The following is a 26,137-nucleotide window of genomic DNA, read 5'->3' as shown; positions in this document are numbered from 1 at the left end:
TTGCTCCACCTGTATGGCAGCACGGCAGTGGGCACGCCTCCTGAGTCCCAACCCGGAGACTGCACCATCCCACCAACATGCCACTGTGTGCAGCATGGACATAGGATCCCAGAGACCAGACCTCTGCACCATCCATCCATGGCTGCTGGAGACTTCCACACCACTGTGAGCACGGCTATGGCCACGATCTCTGACCATCTCTTGTATCATGTCCACAGTCCCTAACCATCTCTTGTATCATGTCCACAGTCCCTAACCATCTCTTGTATCATGTCCACTATCTCTGACCATCTCTTGTATCATGTCCACAGTCCCTAACCATCTCTTGTATCATGTCCACAGTCCCTAACCATCTCTTGTATCATGTCCACTATCTCTGACTATCTCTTGTATCATGTCCACAGTCCCTAACCATCTCTTGTATCATGTCCACAGTCCCTAACCATCTCTTGTATCATGTCCACAGTCCCTAACCATCTCTTGTATCATGTCCACTATCTCTGACCATCTCTTGTATCATGTCCACAGTCCCTAACCATCTCTTGTATCATGTCCACAGTCCCTAACCATCTCTTGTATCATGTCCACAGTCCCTAACCATCTCTTGTATCATGTCCACTATCTCTGACTATCTCTTGTATGTGTCGGAAGGGGGAAGGGGTGACACCTTATCAGGTGACACTAACCCTAGTGACACCACTGCCTTTATTTAACCTGTATGAAAAGATTCAGGTTATGTAGAATATGTCATTGCAAAAGCTGGTTTCGGCATATTCTCTGGGATTTTCAAATCTTGGGCCATTCACTAGTTATAGTTGTTTTATGGTGATGTAAGTGTGAACTATTGACTGTACCGGAAGTACACAAAATGACAGACTTGTTCCGGTGCTACCGAATTTATAATGCAACCACTGATATATTTATTCATCAATAAAATTAAATAACCAAATTTTTGATCTCAATGCTGTCACACTCTGAATGGCAGTTACTCAGTCAAGCAACACTGTACCCAAATAAATTTTTATTATTGTCTTAGACAGATTGAACTTTATTTTTGTGGTATTTAATCACCACTGGGTTTATTTTTTTGCTATATAAACGAAAAAAGACCAAACATTTTCGGAAAAAAAACACATTTTTCTTAGTTTCTGTTATGAAATTTTGCAAGAAATATTCTTTCTTCTTAAATTTAGGCCAAACTGTATTCTTCTACAAAGAAGTCTATAATTTAGTCTTTGTGAAAATTATAGCGTCCTCAAACTATGGTATATATCTGAAAATTGATCAATCCCGATGTACTGCTCTCATTTCTTGAGGCCTTAAAGTTCCAGGACAGTACAAATATCCCTAAATGACCCCTTTTTGGAAAGTTTTTTGAAGTTGTAATTTTTTGTCACAATTTTTGTGGAAAATGACAAAATTAAAGTGTTGCTAAAGGCAGAATTTTTAAAAAATTTTAAATAACAAACATGTTATACTCAGCAGCTGTGTGCAGTGCTATTGCACAGAGTGGCCACAATTCTCATCTTCTCGGGTCCCCCGTCAGAGATCCTGGCTTCTCCTTTTTTTTGCATGTCCCCATAGCAAGCCATTTGCTATGGGGACAAACGCTATGTGCACATTCCTGACCTGTACCTTTCTCCTGGCAATCGCCAAACCCAGACACATCCATCAAATTGCCAAACAGAGAAGCGTGATTTGTCACTCCAGAGAACATGTCTCCACTGCTCTAATGTTCAGTGGCAGCGTGCTTTACACTACTGCATCCGAGGCTTTGCATTGCACTTGGTGATGTAAGGCTTGGATGCAGTTTCTCGACCATGAAAACCCAGTTCATGAAGCTCTCTACGCACTGTTGTTGTGCTAATCTGAAGGCCACACAAAGTTTGGAGGTCTTTAGCTATTGACTCTGCAGACAGTTGGCGATTTCTGCTCACTGTGCGCTTCATCATGCACTGACCCTGCTCTGTCATTGTACATGGCCTACCACTTTGTAGCTGAGTTGCTGTTGTTCCCAGTTGCTTCCACTTTGTTAAAATACCACTAACAGTTGACCGTGGAATATTTAGTAGCAAGGAAATTTCATGGATGGACTTATTGCACAGGGGACAACCTATCACGGTACCACACTTGAATTCACCGAGCTCCTGAGAGTGACCCATTCTTTCACAAATGTTTGTAGAAGCAGTCTGCATGGCTATGTGCTTGATTTTATACATCTGTGGCTATGGAGGTGATTGGAACACCTGAATCCATTGATTTGGAGGGGTGTCCCAATACTTTTGGCAATATAGTATATATATAGGTCACCCTATTGAAAATGAATACCTATGCATATACACTATATGATCAAACGTTTGTGGATACCTGACCATCACACCTTCAATATACAAGTTTTCTAAATATGCCATGCCAAAACCATGAGCATTGATACACAACTGAACAACACTTTGAGGCTATAACAGGTTTCACTGGAGAGTGTGTCTGTGAGAATTTGGTCCATTTATTAAAAAGAGCATTTGTGAGGTCTAGTACTGAGAATTAACAAGAAGGTCTGGCATGCAATGGCATTTGAGTATATTCCAAAGATTTTCAATAGGGTTGAGGTCAAGGCTCTGTGAAGGCAACTCAGGTTCCTTCACACCAAGTTTATCAAACCATATAATTTTGGACCTGACATTTGGCCACAGTCATGTCCTAAAACTGTCATCACAAGGTTGGAAGCACACAGTTGTTTAATATTACTTTGTATGCTGTAACATTAACAAGAACCTTCATTGGAAACAGCTGAACTTAATAATTAGGAGGGGGTGTCAAATACAGTAATTTTTGCCATATAGTATGTGAGATTATCAGGTGTCCACAAACTTTTGATTTTATAGTGTATGTATGTTATATATTTCTTTTTTTCTAATTACAGACACGCTTTTTTCTCTACAGTATGTACAGTATATCCTACAGATAATGTGTTCACAGTGAGATCTGTACTTTTAAAGACTTTTGTAATAAAATGTTATATTTGAGAGTTCTTTGTTGTTATATGGATATATCAGTGGGCCACTTTCAAAAACCCTTTCTTTTGTTTGAAGAAGGTTTAGATAGCTTTGGGGGGGGGGGGGGGGGTAGTAGTAGATAGGTGATGGCGGGCCTCCCTCCATGTTCCCCAATAACTCGCTGGGTGCCAAGTCTGGATAACAGAAGAGGACTACCCCGGGGGTGGGTTCCTTTGGGCTATGCTAGGCACCTGAGACAGGGTAAATTCTCTAAACATGGGGTACCTTTACTTTTGTGCCGCTTCATCCATGCCCTGGGACAAGGCTGAGACCAGCGTGGGGGAATACTCAACCTTAAGGCAGGCCTCTGACATTAGAGATGACCGATACACTATGTACACTTGCACAACAACTGTTTTCCAGATACTCTCAGGTCCCCATGGAATATACATCTTTCCACTCTAGCTTGCCATTAGGTGGGCCATGCTGAACACTGACCACAGCCACCTGTCCAGCATTTTCCACTACTACTCCTGGTAGCAGCACGGAACCTCGCTGTGGACTTGACTTTAACTCTTTAACCTCTGTACAGGATGGGATCCTTTGTAATGCAGTTCCGCTCCGGTTACTATAGGAGATGCAATGCAGCATAGGGAGTGCTGACAATATCTCCCTCGCGGCTAGAGGCAATTCCACCTATAACAGGTACATGTTTCCGACAGACTGCTTGCTGACTGTACCTTGGCAACCACTTGTAGAACTTGCACTAAGATGACTGTAGATGTGCTGACTCTGCATACCCCATGTTCTAATGACCCAAACCTTAGACCGGCTGTCGGCAACCCGCGGCTCCGGAGCCGCATGCGGCTCTTTTTCACCTTTCCTGCGGCTCCGGAGCACACTGCCCACCAGGTGACAGGCAATAGGGTCGGCAAGCCGCGGCTCTTTTAATGCAGATCTTCTGTGTGCCGGGCGCCCGCTGGCAAACATTGGCTGTCAGGATGTAGGCGGGGCAGCCCGGATGTAGGCGGGGCAGCGTGACGAACTCCTCTCCTCTCACAGTCCGCCCTGAAGACCAGAACGGCGCGGGAACCCAGCGAGAGGAACGCGCGGAGCAAAGGTAAGTGAATTCACACAATATGGGGAATGAATTACTATAGGGGGGATGAATTACTATAGGGGGGATGAATTACTATGGGGGATGAATTACTACGGGGGATGAATTACTATATGGGGGATGAATTACTATAGGGGGGATGAATTACTATAGGGGGGATGAATTACTATGGGGGATGAATTACTATATGGGGGATGAATTACTATAGGGGGGATGAATTACTATGGGGGATGAATTACTATATGAGGGATGAATTACTATATGGGGGATGAATTACTATGGGGGATGAATTACTATAGGGGGGATGAATTACTATAGGGGGGATGAATTACTATATGGGGGATGAATTACTATAGGGGGGATGAATTACTATGGGGGATGAATTACTACGGGGGATGAATTACTATATGGGGGATGAATTACTATAGGGGGGATGAATTACTATAGGGGGGATGAATTACTATGGGGGATGAATTACTATATGGGGGATGAATTACTATAGGGGGGATGAATTACTATGGGGGATGAATTACTATATGAGGGATGAATTACTATATGGGGGATGAATTACTATGGGGGATGAATTACTATGGGGGATGAATTACTATATGGGGGATGAATTACTATATGGGGGATGTATTTTCAGTTTTAAAAATGTTTCTCTCAAAATAAATTTCAATCGTGGTTTTGGCGAGATTTGGCTCAGTCGAAAAAAAAGGTTGCCCACCACTGACCTAAGGCTATGATTGTGATTATGACGATACACTGTGGCCCTGATTAACCCTTTGCTTACTGGGCCCTTAAACCCCCTTCATGACCAGAGCGTTTTTTGCAATATATGCAGTGTCGGATTTGTTTTAAATGTTGCAATGGTTTTGCGGCTCCCAGTCTTTTTTTCCCTCTCGGAAACAGGTCCAAGTGGCTCTTTATGTCTTAAAGGTTGCAGACCCCTGCCTTAGACCATAGGTGCTGGTTACTTGCATTACACCCCATTGAGTAACTTTAGACCAAGTGGTAACAACATTTCAAAGCTTTACTTGGAAAAGTGTGAAATGAACATCTCACAGTCCAGCATGCAAAACCGAATTATTCCTACATCCCTACTCCTAATTCATGTGCTGCCCCGGCATACCTGCAGAAGGTAGAATCTATGTACAGGCACGAGTCCATCAGAGGCATTATCCAGCAGTTGGAGTCTTCAGAGCAAACCCCAGGTACAGAGGACCCTCAACGTTATGGCAGCAGCAACTGTTTTCTTGTATCACTCTCCTGCTTCCTGATCTCTCTTTTTCTTTTCTTCTCTTCTCTCTCAGGGGCTCTCAGGCCTGGGGCTTTGGGCTCCCTCTTTGGGATCACTGTCCCTCTTTTATTACAGGATCAGTGGGTCAGACCTAGAGATAACTCACCAAAACCAAAGAACCAGGAAAGGCAATAACCCTTACCCTCCTGTCCGGGGCAGCACCTAACTAGAACCTACTTCAACCTGCCTACAACCTGAAGATGCCTGCTACTCAGATAAGGGGGTACCACCAGTCCCTCTATACGGGGCCCAGGCAGCTGGGTAAATCAGATGTGGGCAGGGATGGTGATTGGCACGGCAGTTTGGGGGCATTTACTTGAACTGATCCCCTGTATGACTCTCTCTGCAGCAGCTGAAAGCTGTCTTCTTCTCCTCTCCAACCCGCTGGCTCTCAGCTGCTACAGAGAAGAGCCATACAGGGGATTGGTTCCAGTAATTTCCCCCTGCCACACTCATCACCCACCCTGTGCACCATATGTTTCCCCCTGCTGACCAGGCCCCCCTGTGTGCCTCCACCCCCACAGTGCTGCTGGCTTCCCTCCTCTCCTTTCTACAGGCAGCTGCAAGCACACAATAGAATCCTTTACAATGGAGAGTGGGGCAGGAGTCCTGTAAATATGTTAAATTTACCAGTGCCTTCCTTTCCCGAATGAACATAATAAGTGATTGGTACCAATTACTCACTGTGTTCATTCATAACTGAAGCATAGTAAACTTTGTTTTTTAGGGGGAGGGGGTCCTGTTAGGTTGGCTGTATGGGGCTCCGTGCTTTCTAACAGCAGCCCTGCTGAGTACCCTCTCAAACCACACACAGGTACACTATAAAGTTGAAATTTTGTGAGTGCAACTTCTGGTGCAGCTCTGCATAGAAGCCAATCAGCTTCCAGTTTTTTTTTGTCAAAGCTTAATTGAACAAGCTGAAGTTAGAAGCTGATTGGCTACCATGCACAGCTACCAGACTTTGCACTCTCCAGTTTTAGTAAATAAACCCTTATTTCTCTCCTGCAGTAAAGTTTCTTATTGCATGCACAGCTCAATGTACAACTTCTGCAATAATGAAATGTGCATGTGAGGGCATCTCGGCCGGACCAAAGGAAACAGACAAAGATTGGTACCCAGAAGCAGACCTCATGAAGATTTTGGCAGGCCAGCAGGGTGCTCCAAACACTGCAGCATTGGAGTGAATAGGACAGGAAGGGATTCAGTTCACAGCCAGGTCGTTAATGCTATCCATGACTCCAGTAAGGACCTCAACACTACCTCGGGCATTGCCTTTTCACTGAGGCTAGGTTGCAAAGTAAACTTTCTGGTTCCAATCTTTGTAGTGCAAGATGCTGGTGCCACAGATACATTACGTAGAATGCACTACAGTGAGGTATACGAGGAAGATCAACTCAAGGCAGAGACCTGGCAAGACCATAGCTGGGGTGGACCAAAGACAGCAGCAAAGTGACTAGATGATCCATTTTTTGTAGCTTTCTTATTTAATAAAAATAGAAAACTCACAGTCATTAAAAAAATAGAAAACTCACAGTCATTATTGTGAAGATAATATTTTTATTTGCGTAGACCCAAAGCATCATTCTTGTGGCGTACAACATAAATATCTATAAATACATCTAGGATTTCTCTTCTTTGCGACACTACAAAATAAATAAATAAATACGCAACCTTCCCCAAATCAGATGCAAAGTTTCCCTAAAGGCTGCAAAACTCTCAGCACCCTTCCCAAAATTGACTCGAAAATTATGGGAGCTTATCTGAAAAGTGTTAAAGCTTATAGACTCTAAATAGCATACAGTGAAAATGACAATCCTTGCAAACAGGATAACAACAATATTACACATTAGGCTGAGGTGAAGCATGAAGACCCCCTTTCCTGTAGGTGGCAGCACAGTTGTCCCCTGAGCATCCTCCAACATGTCAAAAATGCATTGATGTGACTTAAATTGGTTGCGTAGCGTTTTTAAGGGGTTGATGGAAGTTAACATAAATGCCAAATATATGTTTTTTTTTTAATGTAGCAGTAGTTGCTTTTCTTTTGTTAACTATTTTTTTTACAGGATTACCCAGTCTTGTCATTCACTGGGCTCTCATCCTCCTACCCAATAATATTCTGTAACACAATCAAATGGAAAGAAGGGGAAGGTCTGCATTCTAAGGAGGATGACTCATATAGAGGACTGCTACCTCTTCGTGAGCATGCAGTTAGTGCATTCTGTATTTGTTTCTACTGCAGCTCACTTCGACAAACTGTAGTGTTCTGTTGTATGGAATGGCTAGAAAAAAAATAAGCTTTTGTGTCTGCCACGGCTCCTATATACTGCCTGTTCACTCTGGCCTACATGTTCCCCCTCATTGTCAAATAAAACCCAAGTTGTGTATCCAGCCTTTCATGAACCTTTTCATTTTTTCCATGTAAAGTAAGGCAATAAAACTGTGTACATTTGCCACAAGCTATTAAAAATATTCTTAATATAACATTGTAAGGCACTTAGGCACTAGTTTAACCCACAAATATTAAAAAACAAGACAGGTGTTAAAAATCGATACATACATTATATAATAGTGCAAAGTATGTTGATTTGCGAGCAATAATAGGATATATCAGTGGGCCACTTAATAGGAGCCTCTGCTGCTCCACAAACAAAGTACTATTATGACTGCTCATTCAATTTAGACATCTGATCAAAAATAAAGAAGTAATAATATATTTAGAATGTTGCTTTTAAACATATGTGTAGCTTTCAGCCATGTTGAAAAAGGTGCAAGGATGGTGTTCCTAGACAACCACATTGTTACTGTTATTTTTGGAAAATTTAGTGATTGGCTGTCCCACCTGATAGACAGCTGAGAGAGTCAATCACATCATTTCTGAGGAGACTGCTCAATAATGAGTACATTGGTGGATATTTGTGAAATAGAGAATAGAAACACATAGGTGTTGTTCATGACAACCATTCAGATTAAATCTATGAGCATCCTAACACAGATTGCCAAACCACAGCTGCCATTATCTGGTGATGGTCAGACAATGGGGGCTTAATACCACCATAACACATGCGCATTAGGACAAATGTTTTCATGTTTTGACACGTGCTACATTAAGGCAGCCCATTAAGACTCTACTTAGACTACATTGCGCATGTTTATCATGCTCATAATGCACACAAATTGGTGTGCATTTTATGCGCACTGCACCTAAAAGACATAAATTGAATTGCTTGTCTCCTTTGGGAATGCACTGGGCAGTGAAGCCTACTGTAGCCCAACAGTGCTAGTATGAATGGACCCTTATTTTGAACATGCTGTCAACACATCTCAACACGTGGAAAATTGCATCTGGATTTTTTCTGACTATGAAACATACCACAGTGCACAGAGCTCTTGTGTTCATGCGTAGTGATGTGCTATTAACTCTGCATGTGCACTGGTGTTCAATTGGGAATTATATATGGTGGATTACCCTCTGTTTTGGTAACACATTTTAAAGACAGGGCTGTTCATGTGCGCTATTCTGGGTTGTGCAGCCCATTGGGCCAATTAAGGTAGCACTCATGGAGGCATAGGGCAGCACTGAGACTGGAGTATCTATACCTGTGCATGTTCAGCCCCAGGCCACTTAGCTTCATTTTTTTGGGGTGCAAGTGACCACTTGCACAATAACAGCCAATACAGCTGTATAGCCCAGCCTCCTACACCTTAGCTACCAATGACACTCTGCAGCCTAGGGCACCAGTGACCTAGCAATCAGTGATGCTGTGTGGGCCGCCAGTGTCCATCAACCAGGATGCTCTGTGGCCCTAGCAATCGGCGTCCATCAACCAACAACAGTGGGTATAAAAACGGCAGCCCCAAGTGACATTCACTCCTGGAACAGCCCTGCATGCACTATGGTGTGAACGAGCCCTAAAGACAACATTTAGTTGCTTTTTTGGGTAGTACTATTCTAGGAACCCATTGACAAATCTGAGTATAATGGGCAACAGCATAGTTTCACCTCTGAAAATAATTTCACAAAAACCCTAACCTTTATGAAAATACGATTTCAACATTGTTGATTAAATACAAATGTATATACAGTTTAGCTTTTTATCATCATCTGACATAATCATTTGTTCCATATTACATTCTTAAACTCATAGATAAATATTAAATAAATAGACCATTTGAGTTAGCGACAAAGGACCCAGTGGTCCTTAAATTTTAAACTAGTGCAACATTCCAAAGTAAAATAAACCGCTCATCCAGCCAAGGGTAGCATGAGGGCTGACGTCTAACAATTTGGATCCATTTTTCAGCCTCTTGGATAAAGATATGTAAAAAGAGCAATTCTCCTTGCCCACAGTAATCAATCAGACTGTATCTTTCATGTTGTAACTGAAAAGAAGGATCTGGTTTGTTGCAATTTTAAAATACCTTTTTTCTTTTCAGAAACTTTATGCTTAAGATCCTTTGAGTGGATTCGGCAGAGCCAAAGGAACATCCAAATGTTTTCTTCAATACAATATGCTTCCATTAAACTATGGATTTTGCACAATCAGATTCTCTGTATGGTGATTTTTGTTGTGTTGATTTTGCACTATTCATGTATCAAATCTTGCATAAAGTGTACTGTTTTGTAATAACAGATCCCTGACAAAATGTTGTTCAGTGTATGTATAGCCAAAATTTTTTCCTTTATTTTTGGATTTAGTAGGGAAAGATTAAAATGTTGTCTGTGTGCCTTTGGGGTGATTTTTCTTCAATTCCTGTCCTGGACACATAACAGAAAGCGACAAGAAATCTCTACAGAATTAGTTGGGTTCCTCTTTTAGAGAGTTGTCACTGGAAAGGTAACTCCATTGGAAGAATTACCCTTATCTCTTTCCCAGTGACAGCTCTACAGTTTGGTTTCCCAATCACTTTCTGTCTTGGTGACAGTTGTTACCCGGACAAACATAGAAAGTAAACCTACCTAGCAGGAACACAGACAACAATAAACATTTAATGAGTTCTAATACCTCACCACTCTATCCATAATTTGTAGAAAAAAAAAAGAGTTTTAGCTATGCATACAATTTAAAGGAAGCCTATTGGTAGAGAAATCTGGAGGCTGTCGCATTTTAAATTCTATTTAAAAAAATGCTTGCTTCCTTTAATACTTTTTGGGTCACTGGCCCAGAACAAACATACAGCAAGTAAAACCAGTTCAAAGTCAGATCTTTTTGCTCTCCATACTTGTTTTGGGGCAGTGGCTCAGAAAGTACTAAAGTCAGCAGACTGACAGGCAGCTAGCATTTTCATATATATATATATATATATATATATGGTTTTTTTTTTTACAAGGAACGATACTACAAAGTAAAACCAAAGGTAGACAAACTGTTCTGCTGCACAAAGACAGTAAGTATTAGCTGAATTTTTCACTATTTACCTTTTGGCTTTGAAACCAATGGTTAGTAAGAAAAAGACTGTGAGTCACATGCTCCTATACCTAGACGTATTGGGTATTTTTCTTTGCTCTCTGTGGCCAAACATAGTGGGTCGGGAGCAAAGAGGAGGTGATTACATACTTCTGGTGTGGCCAACTTTAAATGAGCCTATTTTTGTCTTGCAGGTGTGCTTTGAAGCAACATGTTTATAACTTTGCTTTCACTAGTATAGGTCCTATTTTATTCTTTGAAAATCACGTTTCCTATTCAGAGTGCCTTATGGATAAGACACAAAGGTGTCCGTTTATGAACCAGCAGTAATGGATCGCTGCTCAGTTCTCCGGCATTCTCGGAGAACACAGTTCTCCTGTGAATGCCGTTTATGAAGCATATGTAGATCAGTTCTCCAAACGAAGGGAGAACGGTCTACAAACGCTGGAAAACAGCTGATTTTACTATAATCTCGCGAGATTACAGTAAAAGATCAGTTTACTAAGCAGAGGTAAATTATCTCTGCTTAGTTTTTGGTCCCTCCGATTCTCCAGCTCTGGGCTGGAGAATCTGGAGGGAGAACACAGATCTCCAGAGAAGGGCTGAACATATTCTCCTGGGTGTCATAAACTGTGAATGACCAGAGAATAGCTGTGATCCTCTGAATCTCAGCTATTCTGTGTGTCATAAACGAACACCAAAATGTATACTTCCTAGCTTGGCATGTTGTATTACATTTTACTTTTTTTCCTTGAAAAGGTTAATCTAATTCAGACATGCAGCCTCGATCAGGCCTGTATTTTACCCATAGGGCACAGAAAGTCACAAAGAGCTTTATATTTTACAATTCAATGAAGAAAAAAAAAATATATATATATATATATCTATATACAGATATATATATATATATATTAGCTTTGTTTTTTTATTAGGGATCTCTGCCACTAAGCCAAACTGCGATTAGACTCCCAATGAAGGGAGCCATTCCCTGACTCTAGATTTGTGGCTGTGAAGCTAAGTCTATACAACAAGCCACTGTCCTTGAACTAGTTTGTCACATTTGAGTCACAGAATGGCTTCTTCAATCAGACCTATTTTTCTTAAACTATAGTACCTAATGCAGGTATTATCTAAAGTGACCCTGAGAGCAACTTACACTTTGCAGACTAAATATGCTTCTAGAATGCATGAATGTAGCACGAGCTCAGAAGTTCTATTCAGTTTCTGACTCTTCTGTCTGGCCATGCTAATCACAGCATTTAGCCTGGGTTCACACTGATGCGGTGCGGAATTCGCACTGGTTTCTGTGTGAATTCCACAACTCATCACAATCGCACCCTGTTCATGCGAACCGCTGCGGGTGTGTATGTTAAGTTAACAACACCCCGAAGTAGGTTCACAAAACGAGGTGCGATGTGCAGAATCGGATGTGAATACCTATGCAATCCGATTCTAGTGAGGACCAAAAAATTAGTCCTGCACCTTTTTGGTGTGGATGCAGTGTGATTTGAGCCATACAAAATGTATGGCTCAAATCGCACCACACAGAATTTGCATGTGATTTGCACAGGAATGCGTTGCGGTTCCTGTGCGGATCACATGCAATATGCAACACCGCATGTGTGAACCCAGGCTGAAGGTTGAAGACATTTCAGAGCTGTTTACATTTACAAACAGGGTAAAGACAGGACAACAGTTGCTACATTCATACAGTCTAATGACATATTCAGCCTGCAAAATATAACCTTTGACATGGTCACTTCAAGTCCTTGTCTATTCAGAAACTGGTGGAAGGTCTTGTGCTGGAAAAGGTATTATCTTTTTTTGTAAGGCTGACGTGGGTGGACTTTTCTAGTGTTGATGACACCTATTGGGTCATCAGGGTCTACCTTGTCATGTTGATTACGTCTTACTGGTTCTTGATTAAAATTCGGCCTGACATCTTGTGCATTCTTTGGTGTTGGATAATTCAGGGTTGTCTTCTTTTCCCGACTAACATTCAAGGGGTCTGGATATAGCTCAGCGCTTCTGGTGTGTCTGACTGGTTCAGGAGTGATAAATCGGGTAATAGGGATCTTGTTCTCCATAGATAAAAACTGAGAATAAGGTGGCAAGTCCATTCCTGGGCGGAAAAACTGTTTTGGCTTTTTGAGGCTCAGCAGATAATTGTGTTTTGGGGAATGGTAGACATCATGGCGATTCTCCAAAGTTTCGTGCTTGAAAACGCAGTCGTCATAGCTAAAGTAGTGCTGGTAAACAGTACACATCAATAATTACCAATCAGGTTTATTTATCAGGATATCTCTTTTGCATACGTTAAAGTGTCACTAAACCCACATCATAAAAAACAATCAATAAATGCTGTGTACATACTCATTCATTCATTGTGAGATTCATTATCTGTATTCTGAAAAAAAACGGGTTGATCCTGCTGTTCTCCCACTGTCTCCCCCTTCTGTCCATGTCCCCAATGCAGTTGGGGATTTTGCAGAGCAGTGTTGGCAGCTATTGCACATGCTCAATTTCGGTGAGTTTCTATGCTGAGCATATCCTCTCCATCACATCTGAGCAATCCATGTGACTATACAGCCACACATTTGGGCTTATACACAGTGGTAAATGACATCCCACTCTCTCCCTTCTCCTCCATGCTTGCTAACCAGCTAAACACAGTGGGGGTGGAATATTACATCTTAATTGATGGATCGAAGATTTGATTTCAAATATATATTTGTATGGCTATTTAAAACAGTTTATTGATAATAATGATTTATTTTTACTCTGTATCCCAAAGGCTGTTTTTTTATTCTTATTTGAACATGTGACCATTAGCAGATGACTAGAAGCTCCTCCTGCTTATGTTTTCCTGCAGACAGATTGGTAGGTTAGTTGGTACCTGCCTAAAATGGCCCTAGTATGTGTATGAATGTGAGTTAGGGCTCTTAGATTGTAAGCTCCTTGAGGGCAGGGACTGTTATATATATATATAGATAGATATATATCTATATATATATATATATATATATATATATATATATATATATATATATGTAAAGCCCTGCATAGATTGATGGCACTACATAAGTACCTGAAATAAATAATATAGCCCCTTACTCACAGCCGAATTAAATATAAATAACTCCAGAACATACCTTAATGCTGGTATTCGGCTTCATATAATCAAGTGCTGAACATGTATCCTGCTCCCTTCCTATAGCTGGTGCATTTAAACTTGATGGAAGAAGGGGATGGGGAAAAATTACCCTCATATTCTGCCCCTTCTTTGTGGTCTAGGATATGTTCGGCATGTTTTTTTTTTATTTAGATGGTAAGAGGTAATGTGGTAGTCTCCATAATATGGGAATTTTTTTTATATATTTGTAGGAAAAATGTATGTAAACTATTCTGCAGCAAGTGTAGAATTTTGGTTATTTTTAATCATTCAGCAAGCAATATGGCTTGTAAGAAAATGGATAAGGCCAAGCAATCTAATTGGTTACATTTCTAAACTTCTGTACACAAGAATAGGAAAAGGTAACCTGTAAATGTTTATATTCTTTTGATGAATAGTATTCCTGTCATGAAAGTTGTGCTGGCTGGGCTTCTTTTTGGCTTACTGAAGCTATCTACTAACCAAATAGTTGTTTCTAGAATTACAGCAACTGTCCATGGTGCTGTAACAATGCTTATAAGGGTAACATATTTTCTTCCATAAAATAAAAGACAATTAAAAATCATTGTGTCTATATATTTAACAATGACATGTTGGAGTTGATTCACTAAAACTGGAGTGTGCAAAATCTGATGTAGCTCTGCATAGAAACCAATCAGCTTCCAGGTTTTGTTGTAAAAGCTTAATTGAACAACCTGAAGTTTGAAGCTGATTAGCTACCATGCACAGCTGCACCAGATTTTGTGCATTTTATAGAACATGACTACTGATTTAATACTTACTGATCCAAAAACATCTCCGAATCTGTCCATACATAAGTAGCGACCACTTTTGACACCAGTGATGACAACTTTACCAGCAGACTCTGATTTAATCATTAATGCACCTTTAAAAGAAAAGAAGTCAGAATTATTTAAAAAATAATACAAATTCTTATATATTGCAAGGATAGGAAAGAAAAGAAAATACTTTTTTTTGGTACAATCTTAAGTGTTTTTTTAAAACTTTGTGTAGTTCTGTTTCCAAGATTTGCCAGTATTTTAAAAAAAATTACAATTTTTAAATTGTAGAAAAGCTGTGTTCTGGGCCTCATATGCTTTACAATTATTGTGCAGAATTTCCTTTGAATTTTTCGAGTTTTATAGTTAATTTTTTTGTTTCCCTACAGAGATAATTAGATAAGCAACTAATGCCTTTAAAAATCAATCTCATTGACCTCTTCTTTTTATTATACTTTTTTTTTAAAACAGGACAGACATATTAAACTTTGTAAACAATATTCTGTATTATGATGTATTATGATATATTATTGAACAGGAATTCCAGCTATATATCCATTGTACTTAACATGATTTTTTTGTGTATTTAGTATTTATATTTTTCTCTATACTTTAAATGTCTTTAACTGTCCATGGTTATTTACAGCTGTCAGTGAAATATGTCAATTCACATAGACAAAGTATACCAGAGATATACAATTTCCACTCTGCAACACACAAAACTACTCTTTGGGCTCAGTCAGGTTCATTTGGAGTACAGTCCAAGTCTGGTAAGACTGTGTTCATTTTTAATACCCAATCTTGTGCAGAGGAACCTAAATCTATTTCTTTTGAAAATCAACCCAACTGAGGTCTTGCTGATTCTCTACAACCCTGATTCAATATGACAGGTAATGAAAACAATTATAATATTGACAACCTATCTAAGTTGCCTTAAAGTATGAAAATTGTAATTGCTTGGTTACTGTTTTAAATGGCAAAAAATGCTAGCAGCAATTTAAACTTTTTTAAAATTGTTTTTGTCTTCAATTTTGTATTAAATTTAAGCTTTCACTGGAGTAAAACATAGGTGTTGCCAAGGCTGGGCTCCTTCTAAAAATGCTGAGCTACAGTACTTCAGAGCTGCAGAACATACATACAACAAATGAAAGTCAGAGAAAAGTTAAAAACCCTTATCTTTACAGTGATTTATTGATGTTGATTAACAACATTGATTTACTAAAGGCAAAAAGACTGTTCACTTTGCAAAAAAACTTTCACTTTGCAAGGGAATTTTCACTTAGCTACCAAGTGGATTCGTTGAATATTCCCTTTGCAAAGACTACCCAATCACATGCAAGGAAAATGCAAAAAATATTGTTTTTGCCTGCACATGATTGGATGATGAAACTCAGTAGATCTTCACCTCATTCACTAAGCAAAGAGAAAGTTCCTTTGCAAGTTGCACAGCCCATTTACTTTCATAAATCAACCTCAATGTACCAAATCCAGAGCACCATCTATGACAGCCAGTCAAACTGCATTGTCAGGAGTAGTCATTAATAGCAGCCTACATATTTTTACATTACTGGTTTTCTTAACATTGATTATATTGTCTCTTATGAAAATTAATTCAGTTGTTCAGTCACAATTTTTTCCAAGTCTAACACATTTTGTCATAATTAGACTTACTGTAAATGGTTTGATGTGGGGATCCATCAATTTGCCCATCATGATTGATCTGCAGGTGGAAGCTGTTCCATTCTGTTGCTGTGTACAGGTGCATCAGTCTGTCTGGAGTCCCCCATCCAGAACTGATTACTGGGGAGGAATTGGGAAAGGCAAGACTAACCTTTAGACTAGACAGGGCAAATATGAAAAGCCCCAACCTATTGCCTGGTCTGGTGCTGGACATGCCTCTTTTTTGTCTTGCCTAGGGGAAATGCTAGCGAAATCTGATCTGTCTTCTGTCCTCTTGCTCTGAGATTCAGATGCTTCCCAACTTTTTTGCACTATATATAAAGGCTAACAACTCGGTGACATCACACAGGAAAAGCTTATTAAGAACATCCTTTTTTTGTCTTAACAGCAGAAATTGAAGAGAGCCCGGAGACATAAAATACTTAAGGAAAGGGAATGCACGTGTATGCCCTTGGGGAAAAAAAATCAATGTTACTTTCTTAATACTAATAATTAACAATTACGATGTTTATTTTTTTTATTATTATATCCAGCTATATAATGTTATTACTAAATAAGTGTTATATTTTCTTACTAAAATATATTTCAATGACAAATTTTTTGAATTTCTATAAAAGTATTATTAATTTACACAAAAATAGTATAAGTTCTTTAAAAGTATTGTTTGTATATACAAAAATGCATCAACGTAAGAGATATAAATTTGTATATAATATATTAAAATGTAAAAACTTAATTCAGATTATATCCACTATTATAATAAATGTATTATTGTCAAATAAAACTGAAAGATAGATAGACAGATACAAACATTTTTTATATGGATGAGTGTTTGTTTATGTGTATATAATATATTTTCATTTATCTTTCCTATATATTTTTTTTCGTTTGTTTGTTTTATCTTGTTTTTGGTGGGGATTTAGTACTTTTAATGTTTTATATTAAAAACTGGACAAAATTTACTATTATTCCACAAACTCCTATTCCACAAAATCCAAATCTGGTTTCATCAAATGATTTTGACATTATAGAACTTAAAATCTATTTTGATATAGTAGAATGTAAAAATGGCAAACGGCTGTAGGTGTTAATTTTTAATATTTTTCTTTCTGGTTTTATTTTCATTTTTTTTAACTTCACTTTGCTAAGAGGCCATGCATTTTAAATATGGTTAAAATTCAAAGCGAGAAGAAAATGCTTCCAGTTTTATTTTTAACATCTAGAGGGCAGTCACTTAACGGAAAATGAAACCTTTCAAACATTATCCACTTGTAAAGCACAAGATTGCTGTGTAGTCTACAATGTTATTCCCAAGAACCCTTATGGCCCAGATATATGCAGATGTGGAAAATCGTTATTGTGACAAAAGTGTGTAACCTAAAACTATTAAATTATGAAAATTAGCAATGCCTAAACAACCAATGGTGATTTTAAAAATCAGTTCAACTAAAATTTTCTTAATTACATCAAATAAATTTTTTTTATAATTCATATATATATACATATATATATATATATATATATATATATTTCTATGCATGAATGCATTGCTGAATGTACAGCATATTTAATGATGATGAAGCTGTTCCTACATCCAGTAATGATTTGTTGCAGTGCCAAGGTAGGTTTGATGTGGCATTTATTAAAGCTCTGTTCTACTATCATTTGGGGCACTGGACTATGCAAAAATGATCCTACTTATTTTTAAGTTTAATTACGGTAAGTTTGGCAAGCATTTTTGGGTTTTATGTAGGAAAGTGCACTAAGCAGGAAATGTATTGTAGCTTATAGCAACCAGCGCCTTAGTATCTTGAGTTTCCTATTGGAAAAAAGGTAGTGATTGCCAGTTCACATTGGTATATTTTGTTGCATAAGTAATAAGCAGACAAAGAAGTAAAATGAACCATTCAGTAAATCTGCTGAATATAAAAAGGAAAAATTACCTTTGCCATGAAATACACCTCTGTTATTTAGCTCCACCCACTTTACAGAGCTTATAGGCCACATTGGCCTCCAGCCTTAGCTGGCCTTTCCAACAGCTGTAGTGAGCTCACCAGTCTCTTCTTTTTTTGCCATAAGAGGAAACTTAAGCTCAAGAAGACCAACTTTGATACTCCAGGTTAGCCAGAAAATATAAAGAAAAAAAGATGCTAAAAAGGTAAATTCTATTTTTTTTTTCAATATTTTTTTAAGTATTGTATGGGTCAGTATAAAACATTTGAGGCTTTATCCAAACTCTGAAATTAATGACAGAATTGTCCAAATCTTGTGCTAAAGTAGATAAACTTCCTGATCTGGATTCTTCATGCAGTATCCCAGCTCTTGACTTCCTCCTCAACTTAATTTTGGCCAAGGTCCTTAGATAGCAGCTGGTAGGAAAGAAGTCTTGACCAACCAACAAAAACATAAAAAGGCATTTTTGTATCCTGCACCTTTTTATTTGATACCAAAGATGCTGTTAGCAGGGTAGTCCTGGTTTCTCAGCCTGGCTCTTAGACTAATGCCCCCCCCCCCCCACCCCACCCCATTCCAAAAAGGTGAGTCGGAGAAAAAAAGACCTTTCACTAATTAGTTTTTTGGTAACAGTTGGTTCTGGTAACATTCTGGTAACTAAACTGTGATTATCTCAATAAAATATCTAAAAGAACCTCTAATGCAGCTGAGCACGTATGTCTAAATCAGTCTCTTTCCATCTACTGCAAAAAGAGGCTTAGAGTTCCTGGTGCACTTCCTATTATATATTTCCATTTGAATCAAATACAGGTCTAACAGAAAACCAGAATCAGGCCTGTCAGCCACTATAAACCTTTACAAGTAGTATCTTTCCTAAGAGTTCTACAGTCCCTACTATTACCTTTGTTAGGGCTCTCTGATCTTGGTTCCATTGTGTTACTGTGAACTTGACTTTTCTGACTTTGAGACATCCACCACCTCTCTGTCAAATGAGAGTGCTTCAGTGACCAATAAGGGCACATTTGTTGAAATAGGCAGTAACAGAAGAATGGGTCTTAGCCCTAAAAAATGATGGAAGTCCTGACAATAGTAACAAATTGAAACTAGTTTTAAAGGTGGTTCACACAGAGGAGGGTTTTCAAGTTAATAAAGATATGGAAGAATGTCTTGTGTTACATACTTTTAGATGGGCTGAAAGTTTCTCTTTAAATTGCCCACAGGCATGAAATAACCAGATTGACCAATTATTTTTGGACCAGAAGACAACTACATTACCAACGCCACTCTGTGACCTTTGCAGACATGTCTTGGCTGATTGATCTATGGGGAAGGATCAACTGGACAGATGACATTTTCCAAGCAAATCAAAATACTTTTCTGCTGAGATTAGACCAACACTATGGACAACTTGTATAATAAACACTCAGACTTGTTCAGTAATACCATTTGTGTTAAAGACCATACTAAAGATTTAGTGGCTGGTCTTCTGCCATCTCATGTCTTTGGGCACCTTTGCTCCTTTTATAACTAATTGCCCCAATATAGTAGCCAACAGACATGACAATGACATCAAGGACCAACAAATAATAAAGAAAATGTCAGAGCTGCAAAATCACTTACAGTTTAATCCAGTAATTTCCGGATTCGAGTGGTTTTCAGTAGCCATAGCATTCATCATGTGAAAGTTTATTGAAAGTTCAAGAAGTTCATCTTGTCCATAATTATCCAATATGTCAGAATTCAGTCCAGATTTAGTTATATTTTAAAAGTACAATAATCTGCTAATAACTAATCTAAATAAAAATGAGTGCAGTATCACATCATGCTACTCTGCTTGTAAAGTTGCACTTGCTTAAACCTAAAGCTAGACACCTTTTGTCTATTATCATATGAAGTGGTATGGTATTAGTCTGATTACTGATCAACTACATGGTAAAACAAAAAGAAAAAAATATCAGAGACTGAAAAGTTGAATAAACTTTGCTTATCTTTCGTGCAGAGTTCCAGTTTGTGCAACCTGTGCTGCTCGCAGCAATAATTCTTAGTTTACGAGCAAAGCCACACGCACGCACCGCAGGTGACAAACAGAATCCATGCACTGCAAATGCACAGACTGTTTTGTAGCACGTCGATGTCAACTCTGATGATGAGCGTGGAAAAAAAACACTCTAAACAAATAAATACCTATGGGTCAGGGTCAAATGTGTTGGTATGTTGTCCATTGTCTAGACCTTGACCATCTAGATCCATTCCAATCATAGTTATTTCTTTGATGATAGCATCTTCCTACATTCAAACCACAGGATAACTGCACATCAATATTTTGTGGGGCTGTTTTTCAAATTGTCATGGCGGCTGGCAAGTGGAATCCCTTGGAAGGTTTTTACATTTTTGTACTTCAGTGCCGAGACGCTACATGGTCAAAATACAACTGAATAAAGGTTCATGCTGTTGTGCTTTTGTAATGGTTCCCCATTATGGAAAATAAAAAACAATTGTTCCGTCTGAGCTACACTTGAGAGTTTGGCTTTGTATAGAGTATATCTATAACCAAAACCTTTTTTAGTTTTGAATAGATTAGGGTTAAAATCCCTGGAATAGGGGAAATTTCCCTTTACTTTTTGTCCCAGTGACACCACAGGAAGTTAAAGGAAATATTTAAATGAGGAGAATTTGCTTCTTAGATAATTGTCCTCATAATAGGTGTCTCTGTTGCATGGCCAGATCTAAAGGGTTGCTGGGGAGGGCTGTGCCCCCCCCCCAGATTTCAGTTGTGCCCCCCCAGACTGCTGAGCTCCTTCCCCCCCATCCCCACACTCAGATTCGGGACAAAGGAAAGGAAGCCTGGAGCAGTTAAGTCCAGAAAGTGATGAGAGAGCAAGGATTAACGGTTCTGTGCTCTGCCCCCCCCCTCCTGTCAGAACAGCGCTGCTCCATATAGCTGATGACACAGGATCGCTCCGTCCATTGGACTGTACATAGTTTCAATACCTGCCCCTATTTCCTCCAAGGACCGCTTATGTCCCACAGCAATAAATGTAGATAGGGGCAGGTAAACTGTGTCCAGCCCCATGGTCAGAACGATACTGTGTCATCAGCTATATGGAGCAGCGCTGTTCTGATAGGAGGAGGGGGCAGAGCACAGCACAGCTCCTCCAGACTGTAAGTTGGGAGGATGGGGGGAGGGGGGTTTACCGTCAAATTGTACATAATGAGGGGGAGGTGTGTGGGGGGGGGGGAACAGCCATTTGTGCTTGGGATGAGAAGGGGCTATCTGTGCTGGAAACTGTAATGGCGATTTATATGGGGGATTTCTGCTAAGAGAAGGATTTGGGAAGATTTAAGCCAGGAGGGGACATGGGGGAAATTTTTGTGCCTATTTGTGCTAAGAGGAGGCGGGGGATTTGGGCTAAGTGGGGGCAGAGGATTTGGAAAGGGAGAGGATCTGTGCTGGGAAGGGTACTTTGGAAGGGGTTGTGCTAGGAGTAGAAATTTAGAGGAATTTGTCATAGGGAGGGGATTGGAGGATGGAGATTTGGGGAAGGGGGTGGGGATTCGTGCTAGAAGGTGGATGGGGGGTTTGTGCTAGGAGAGGGGATTAGTGAGAGGATTTTGCTAGGAGAGGGGATTAGCTGGAAGATTTGTGCTAGAAGGGGGGATTTTTGCTAGGAGGGGGAATTAGCGGGGGGGGGGGGGTGATTTGTGCTAGAAGGGGGGATTGGGCAGTTTATGCTAGGAGGGGGGATTAGTGGGGTAATTTGTGCTAGGAGGGGGGAGTAGTGGTGGATTTGTGCAAGAAGGGGGATTGGGGGATTTCTGCTAGGAGGTGGTGAGGGAATTTGGGTTAAGAGGGGGGGACTGGGGGGGATTTGGAGATTTGTGCTTGGATGGGAAGTTTGAGAGGAAGGTGAATGTGTGCATGGAGGGATGATTTTTTTGGGTGAGGGAGATTTGTGCTAGAATAAGGGAATTGGGGGCATTGGAGGCGGGCTTGGGGGGCAAATATTTGTACTGGGGCGGGGATTTATACTAGGAGGAGGGGGAATTTTTGCATTGTTGTTTGGGGAGAATTTTGGCTTGCAGACAGAAGTTATGCTTGGGGGGAGCATGCTGATTCGTTCTCTTTTTTCTTCTTTGAGGGAGGTGATTTATGCTGACATGACATGGTGCTCACACATGCGGGGCTTAGTTTGTCATATTCTTCCATACTGAGTCTTGTACACTCCCCTGCTGACCTCTCATCCTCTGTCCTGCTGACCCCCTGCACACTGCCCTGCTAACCCTTGTACACTGCCTTGATAACCCGCTGTAAACTGCCCTGCAAACTAATGGACTCTGTACTTTGCCCTACAAACTGCTGTCCCTATCTATCTGCCCTGCTGGCCCCCCTGTACACTGCCCTACTGACTTCTATATGCTGCCATGTTGACCTCGCATTCTCTGCCCCCCTGATGTTTTTTGCTGCACCCCCAAATCAGAAAGGCTAGATCCGGCCTTGCTTTGCTGGAAGTTTTCCCTGCACCTCTTCATGTTCTAGGGAAACTTTAAAGTTTGGGATTTCACCTCACTTTCTTTCTTGGTGACAATGGTCACCAGTACAAATAGAGGGGTGAATTGCCCTAATGGGGGCACAGACAGCAATATAGACTTGACAGATGGTCTAACCCTTCTGTACTCTATCCAAAACTTTGGTTTAGGTTTTACTTACAGATTTACCTTAAGGGAGGTATTCTCATTGGAGTCTGTTTGGGATACAAAAACCCAAAATGTAGTTCAACCCAATGGTACAAACCAGAACCAATATTAAATGTAAAAGCTGAACTCCAGGCAAACAGTTAAATGAACAGATAAAACCCATATAATGCACAGGAACTGTTTTACTTGCCAAAAGATTTGTATTTATGTCCACCCAGTTGTATGAATTACACAGCTCTGCCACACAGCACAGCCCTGTCTGGCAGGGCACGAAACCTGATTTTTCTCTGCTGGAGTTATGTAACAGTTACAGGTCTTGTCCCTCCCCAGCCTGTGAATAGACAGTGAATGAAGAAGCAACAGACTTATAAGCTTGTCTCTCTGTCACCCTGCTCTCTCCTTGTATGCTCGTTGGACCACTTCTTCCTTTCCCCGGACTCAGCTCTGCTATACAGGGCATTGCAGCAGGCAAATATCATGTCAAATTCAGGTACTTCAGATATACTGCTTGCATTTAAAAGAATACATTTAATTATGTGTTAATGAATACAGAGTTGTGCTGTATATTAATTTGTGTTTTTCATCTGTCTGGGGTTCAGCATTAAATCACAATTCCTGCCATTGGTTCAGATAGAATGTGGAAGGGTTAGAGCAGAGGTAGATAACCTTTGCAAATGCACATCTATCTGATCAACATGGAAGAACACAAAGATCAGTAAGGTGTCCTTTATAAAAAAAAAGAGATTCAATTAGCAAGGCCCTATTTAAAAGTAAGGACAACATGAAGACAATTTTGAAAAATATAATAAAACAAGTGTCACTGTGAAAATATAAACTTAACTTTTTTTAAAAGTTAGCTTCAGTAGTAAACTTGCCATTACTTTCATTCACAATTATTTTATGTGACTGGCTACCCTTAGTCTAATGCAGGAGTCCATCATGAAGGAAGAACAACTGGTACTCCAGGCCAACTTGCTCAACTATTTTCAGGTCTGGCTGAACTGAGTTCTGGTCTGGCTGGCCTTAATTCTGACCTGACTGTCTGGGTCAATAAGTGCTTTTTGGACTGAGAAACTCCGTCTCTGAATACCAGTCACAGGATTCGGAACTCCCCTCACCTCCAAAACCCCACAGCTGCAATGCCCTCATATGTTAAAAATTCTCACTGACATGTGAGAGTGCCATAGACCACGGTATTGCTGAAAATTCAGTGTGAGTGAGCGTTATTAATGGTTTTTGTATTGGAGTATGTGTGCTATTGTAGACAAATACAACATGAAACTGGTTGCGCTATGAGGATGCCTTTTGCGATTCTTTTATCCTAACATACAATATAAGTGTATTGGAGCTATAAGGATTCTGTAGAGAGTTCTGGATCCTGAGACTGGTGTCTAGAGATGGAGTTTCCTGGTTCAACAAGCACTTAACTGACCCATTACGTAGGTGAAGTGTCTTAGCCATTTGGTGAGTTCTCTGTCTTAAGATGGTATGTGGTGGTACGTGCACTAAAAAGAGATTGGCACAATTCACCACTAAAGACACTTTTTTATTGGGACACTTTTATATGACAGTTTTGTATCATTGGTATGTTATATTTTTTGTAAAGTATTAAAGCACTTTTTAATGTATGTCATGTAAACAGCTCCACTTCTATCTTTCAGATTGATTTAATTTTATAGTGTAGTCAGTGGGATTCACTGGTAATTTGAGCGGTAGCTGGGGTCTAGCTTTTTTATTATTTGCACAGCTCGGTTCCTTTTCTGTTGCTTGCATGTCCTTTGTGCCACCAGTATTCCCCTTGTTGTGGCTGTATGGCAGAATTTTCATGCTGGCTGGGGGTGATATTTCGTCTTTATTCCCGTGATCTAACTCCTCCACCCCCCACACATGCAGAACAGTGCAAGGAAGTGACAGTGAGACATGTTCTGGTGAGCTGGCCCCCTTTCTCATCCACCCATTCCATGTTACATACAAGGGCACATGATTGATGGGATAGGAGGGACAGTTGGGATCAATGCAGAAGGATATATAGCTATGTCACCTCCAAGTGACACTCTGCATTTTAGGGGCGAAGATAATTTTAGATGGAGGGGCCAACATGGTAGGTAGATTATAATCAACTGGTTGCCAAACCCCAGTTTATAGTTTATAATCACATGTGCCACTGTCATGTACCTGATTGGAGATTTAAATGACAAGGTTGGCATCTCTTGTATCTCCAGCCAAGGTCCAGCTGAATGTGAAACAGGGGGTACAAGTCAACAGGGGGGTACAAGAAACAGGGGGTACAAGGGGAAACAAGTCAAAATGTGCCATGCTGATAGACTCATACCCAAAAAAGACAGAGTGCTGGAATCAAATCAAAAGGTGCTTCAACAAAGTATTAGTTTAAGGGTGTGCACACTTATGAACCCATATTATTTTAGCTTTTTATTTTTACTTTCCTCCACCTAAAAGATTTCAGTTTGTTATTCAACTGAGTTGTACAGTTTATAGGTTACATTAAATGTTGAAAAGGTTCTGAAATTATTTATCTTTGTCTCATTTTTTTACATGACAGAAACCTGACATTTTAACAGGGGTGTGTAGACTTTTTACATCCACTGTATGTAAAAATTATCTAATTCTACTTGGAAATCAACTCTTCTGGGAAGGCTGTCCACAAGATTTAGGAGTGTGTCTATGAGAATTTGTGACCATTCTTCCAGAAGCACATGTGTGCGGTCAGTCACTGGTCTCAGACGAGAAGGCCTGGCTCGCATTCTCCGTTCTAATTCATCCCAAAGGTGTTCTATTGGGTTGAGGTCAGGACTCTGTGCAGGCCAATCAAGTTCCTCCACCCCAAACTCGCTCATCTATGTCTTTATGAACCTTGTTGGTACAGGAAGGGGCCATCCCCAAACGGTTCCCACAAAGTTAGGAGCATGAAATTGTCCAAAATGTCTTGGTATGCTGATGCCTTAAGAGTTCCCTTCACTGGAACTAAGGGGCTAAGCCCAACCCCTGAAAAACGACCCTATGACGTAATCTCCCCTCCACCAAA

General features: G+C 40.0%; 1 protein-coding gene and 1 long non-coding RNA gene across 2 annotated transcripts; one reads left to right on the top strand and one right to left on the bottom strand.

The window, feature by feature from the left end:
• Positions 1–10,728: 10,728 nt before the first annotated feature.
• Positions 10,729–16,964, bottom strand: FGF23 (fibroblast growth factor 23). Its single transcript, XM_089679482.1, has 3 exons — positions 16,438–16,964; positions 14,770–14,873; positions 10,729–13,064 (listed from the first exon to the last, which is right to left on the bottom strand). Exons 1-3 carry the CDS (start codon positions 16,658–16,660, stop codon positions 12,630–12,632), a joined length of 762 nt encoding a protein of 253 aa, XP_089535608.1. The 5' UTR covers positions 16,661–16,964; the 3' UTR covers positions 10,729–12,629.
• Positions 16,965–18,467: 1,503 nt separating this feature from the next.
• LOC149460571 (uncharacterized) lies at positions 18,468–20,907 on the top strand. The gene is made up of 2 exons (XR_016313048.1): positions 18,468–18,604; positions 19,620–20,907. It is a non-coding gene; the product is annotated as an uncharacterized LOC149460571 (long non-coding RNA).
• Positions 20,908–26,137: the final 5,230 nt, after the last annotated feature.

This window comes from Staurois parvus, unplaced genomic scaffold, assembly GCF_062004578.1.
Source record: "Staurois parvus isolate SC_StPar_1 unplaced genomic scaffold, SC_StPar_1.0 ptg000225l, whole genome shotgun sequence".
Lineage (NCBI taxonomy): Eukaryota > Metazoa > Chordata > Amphibia > Anura > Ranidae > Staurois > Staurois parvus.
This window is presented reverse-complemented; position numbering and strand designations above follow the sequence as displayed.

What these genes read in the sequence shown, in the direction of transcription:
- FGF23 (XM_089679482.1), bottom strand. Translation starts at nt 16,660, where the DNA reads ATGTCCAGCACCAGACCAGGCAATAGGTTGGGGCTTTTCATATTTGCC. An exon ending in CCCACATCAAACCATTTACA is followed by an intron (nt 14,874 to 16,437) that starts GTAAGTCTAATT and finishes TTTCTTTTAAAG; the next exon opens with GTGCATTAATGATTAAATCA. An exon ending in TCGGAGATGTTTTTGGATCA is followed by an intron (nt 13,065 to 14,769) that starts GTAAGTATTAAA and finishes ACTGTTTACCAG; the next exon opens with CACTACTTTAGCTATGACGA.